This window comes from Lipotes vexillifer, unplaced genomic scaffold, assembly GCF_000442215.2.
Source record: "Lipotes vexillifer unplaced genomic scaffold, Lipotes_vexillifer_v1.1 scaffold394, whole genome shotgun sequence".
Lineage (NCBI taxonomy): Eukaryota > Metazoa > Chordata > Mammalia > Artiodactyla > Lipotidae > Lipotes > Lipotes vexillifer.
This window is the reverse complement of record NW_006791731.1, coordinates 2,629,107-2,631,787: the sequence shown is the minus strand read 5'-3', so window position 1 is coordinate 2,631,787 and position 2,681 is coordinate 2,629,107. Positions and strand designations below refer to the sequence as shown.

At 48.4% G+C, this 2,681-nt stretch overlaps 1 protein-coding gene across 1 annotated transcript in view; it reads right to left on the bottom strand.

Moving 5' to 3' along the window:
* Window positions 1-1,053: 1,053 nt before the first annotated feature.
* The window catches only part of SLC45A4 (solute carrier family 45 member 4), a 32,606-nt gene continuing 30,978 nt past the window's right edge, over window positions 1,054-2,681 (bottom strand). The window contains exon 9 of the mRNA XM_007464589.1: window positions 1,054-1,416. Within this exon, the coding sequence (XP_007464651.1) occupies window positions 1,054-1,416 (363 nt within the window). The remainder of the gene's footprint in view (window positions 1,417-2,681) is intronic.

Here is a 2,681-nt window from a genome sequence, read left to right as displayed (position 1 = left end):
AAAGTGCAACGCAAGAATCACAGCCTCTCCAGGGAGCTTCGGACAGGATGACGGGCAGGAGGGCTGAGCACGGGCAGCCACACACAGGTAGGCCCGCAGGCAGGGGCAGGTCTGCTAGTTCAAGGGCTACCGCGGCGCTGGCGGCCCATCCCAGCCCGCTGGGCGGGGTGTCTGGAATTGGCCCTTGTGAATTGCCCTGGTCACCCCACGAGAACCTGGGGGCCCTGCCTCCTCCTGGCTTTGGTGTCACTACTACTGCTGCCCGCCGCCCACGAACGGGGCTGCCCGGGCACAATGCGGCAGACTCTGAGGAAAACAGGAGATAGATGCTGTTCTTCCAAGAAAACCACAGTTTCGGGAAAAAGAAAAAAAAAAAAAAAAAAAAAAAAAAAAAAAAATAAACAAAACTGAGAAACCTTTAGCCAGACCCATCAAGGAAAAAAAAAAAAAAAAAAAAAAAAAGAAGAAAAAAAAAATTTTTTTTCCCTAAAGTAATCATAGAGGAAAATACTCTCCAATAGCTGCAGCACCAACAAAATGTGATGAGATCTGACAGAACGTCCAAATACCTGTAGGCGTCCACAGGGAAAAAAATTTGATAAAAATATTTTAGTCACTGACTACATGACTGCTATCTGAAGAATTCAGATTAAGATATAGCAAAATACATCAGATATTTTTTGTTTTCAATTATAACTTTAGAAATGCAAAATTCTTATTGTTTTCTAAATCACTTATGGTCTATGTTGTAAATCTGGTTTATACTTTTAAACCATGCAGAATAATATACCTGCAGAGTAAAAGACAAAGTTGAAATTAAAAGATCTTTTACGATTAAAAAAAAAAAAAGATTTCAAATGATTCTTTTTAATTGTGGGAAAAGTAATTAATGTGGTATTTTTGCCTAGTGGCGCAAAGCTACCCTACAACTACCGAGCCTCCACTCTGGTTTGCGCTGCTGCTAAGGCCACAGCAGCCAGCCTGCAGGGGCGGTGTCCCCCGCCCCTCCCCACCTCCCTGCCCACCCTGGAATGTGTGTGCACGGGGCGCGGCTCAGACCATCGACTCGGTCTCCACGAGCCGCTGCGGGCCCTCCTTCCGGGACAGCTTCAGGACCGTGGGCTTCTCGATGCCGCTGCTCCCGCCTTCGCCCAGAGCCTGGGAAGACAGGCCCTTCTGCTCTTCCTTGGCCTCTTCAGACCCCTCTGGGTAGATGACCAGGAAGGTGGCCGTCAGGAAGCCCAGGAAAGAGCCCACAGAGGCCACCATAGGGATGACGCGCACAGTCCCGACCGCATCGACCACGCTGCCCAGGGCGGAGGCCACCAGGATCTGGGAGATATAGACCTGGCAGGAGAGGATGGCACAGTCTATGCCAAAGCCACGCTTGGAGTTCCCGGGGCTGTGGTGAACGTACTGCAAGAGAGGAGGACACAGGCGTGAGGGCCGGGGGGTCAAGCCGTCAATCATCCTTCCCAGGGTTTGAACGTTAGCTCAGAAGCCTGGACACAAAACCTGCCTCCCCCTCAGCCTGCCTGTCCCCGTCCTCACCTGACTTCTATCGAACATATAGTATTGGAGGTGCTGGCCATCGCGATAAGGTAAGAAAATAAATTAAACCTATTAAGAATTGGAGTATACGTATAGCCGACTCACTTTGTTATACAGCAGAAACTAACACACCATTATAAAGCAATTCTACTCCAATAAAGATGTTTGAAAAAAAAGAACTAGAGGGGCTTCCCTGGTGGCGCAGTGGTTAAGAATCCACCCGCCAATGCAGAGGACACGGGTTCGAGCCCTGGTCCAGGAAGACCCCACATGCCGCGGAGCAACTAAGCCCGTGCGCCACAACTACTGAGCCTGCGCTCTAGAGCCCGCAAGCCGCAAGTACTGAGCCTGCGTGCCGCAACTACTGAAGCCCGCGCGCCAAAGCCCGTGCTCCGCGACGAAAAGCCACAGCAATGAGAAGCCTGAGGACTGCAACAAAGAGTAACCCCCTCTCGCCGCAGCTAGAAAAAGCCTGTGTGCAGCAATGAAGACCCAACGCAGCCCAAAATAAATAAATTCATTTAAAAAGAAATACAAATGAGAAACAGAAGTATTGTCTTTAAGAAGAATTGGAAAGCAAGAAATAAAGCTCATTGTCCATGGATGATGTAACTGTGTATGCAGAAAGCCCCGAAGAATCTATAAATATACTACAACAATTAATAGAATACACCATGTTTAGGGAATATCATAAAGGCTCAATACTATAAACTTTGAACTCTCTCTAAATTGATATATGTAATCAATGTGTTTCCAATAAAAAAAACATCCCAGAAGCTGATTCTAACATTTAAATGGTCAAGAACACCCAAGACCATCTTGAAGAACCAAGTTAAAGACCTTATACTACCGGGTTTCAGGTCCTATTATAAACTACTTAAGACAGTGAAGCATGACCTGTCTAAGGACAAACAGACCCATGGAAGAGAACAGAGATCCCCCCAGACACACACCTGACTTATGACGATCACGGCACGGCAGTGCGGGTGGGGACACTGGGTCACAAGGCCATCCCCACCCTTTGTGAGGAAGCCAGAAAGTTCTGATCTACCTTAGACCACACACACGAAGTCCACCCCAGGTAGGACACAGGCCGAGGGTGCGGGTGCGAGGGAAGACGTGAGCAGGAA